The sequence below is a fragment of the Bison bison genome, unplaced genomic scaffold (assembly GCF_000754665.1).
Source record: "Bison bison bison isolate TAMUID 2011002044 unplaced genomic scaffold, Bison_UMD1.0 scf7180017847736, whole genome shotgun sequence".
Lineage (NCBI taxonomy): Eukaryota > Metazoa > Chordata > Mammalia > Artiodactyla > Bovidae > Bison > Bison bison.
In genome coordinates, this window is record NW_011478309.1 from 15,532 (window position 1) to 16,575 (window position 1,044).

General features: G+C 48.7%; 1 protein-coding gene across 1 annotated transcript in view; it reads left to right on the forward strand.

Annotated features, from left to right (window-relative positions):
• The first annotated feature begins 563 nt into the window (after positions 1–563).
• PJA1 (praja ring finger 1, E3 ubiquitin protein ligase) overlaps positions 564–1,044 on the forward strand; it is a 2,132-nt gene continuing 1,651 nt past the window's right edge. The window contains exon 1 of the mRNA XM_010843797.1: positions 564–856. Coding sequence (XP_010842099.1) covers positions 564–856 — 293 coding nt within the window. The remainder of the gene's footprint in view (positions 857–1,044) is intronic.

The following is a 1,044-nucleotide window of genomic DNA, read 5'->3' on the forward strand; positions in this document are numbered from 1 at the left end:
TTCCTCTTCATGATTGCTGTTCCCCCTTCCACCTGTCCTGCTCCTCCTGACAGACACCAGGCACTCTCACATACATAGTGATGGTGATCTATATTTTCCACTGTATTCCAGTTTGCATTTCTCCTGTATGTCTACAGGGCTCAGAAAAATGCAGGCACCCCATAAAAAAACCACAGCCATCTTTCCTCTTCCCATGTTGGCACAATTCCAGTGTTTCACCCACCTTCTGAACGTCCAGTCACCCTCCATCTTCCATCAGATTCTCCCATAAGTCTGGCTTTCCTACAAACCCAGTTTTGTAATCATTTTGCCAACATTACAAATGTGTTCCAGTTCTACACCTGACAGTCACTTGAATGCTATTCCAGGCCTTAGAAGAAAGTGAAACTAATTTTAAAGGCCCCTTATTCTTTTTTTTTTCTTTACCTGCTGAAGTGAAAATAAATCTCCCTGCTCCTTTATACTGAACTGATTTGACCTCTCCATCTCCAAAGCGTGTGCAGGGAGCAGGAGCCTTCCCACTCAATCCCCAGCCATATTGGAAACCCTCCTAAATAGAGCAAATGGGTCAGGAATCTAGCAAGCCTATCTGGCCCAAGCCAGCAGGAGGGTGTCAGTCCAATACAGGCAGGAGGTATGGAAGAAGGCATGCTTATGTCAGTTTCAGGCCATCCACAAGCCAGCAAGAAAGGATTTCCAGGCAGACAAAGACGCCATCCGAAGTCCCAATGCACAGATCAGCCCCCAGTCAAACCACCAAGAGGAGCCGATCACCGTTTTCCACCACTCGTCGTAGTTGGGATGACAGCGAGAGCTCAGGAACCAGCCTGAACGCTGATAATGAGGACTACTCCAGGTACCCGCCCAGAGAGTACAGGGCTTCGGGGAGCAGAAGAGGAATGGCTTATGGACATGTTGACTGTTTCGGGGCAGATGATAGTGAGGAGGAGGGGGCTGGGCCTGTTGAGCGAGTGTCAGTGAGAGGGAAAACTGGCAAGTTTAAAGATGATAAGCTGTATGACCCGGAGAAGGGGGCAAGGTCTC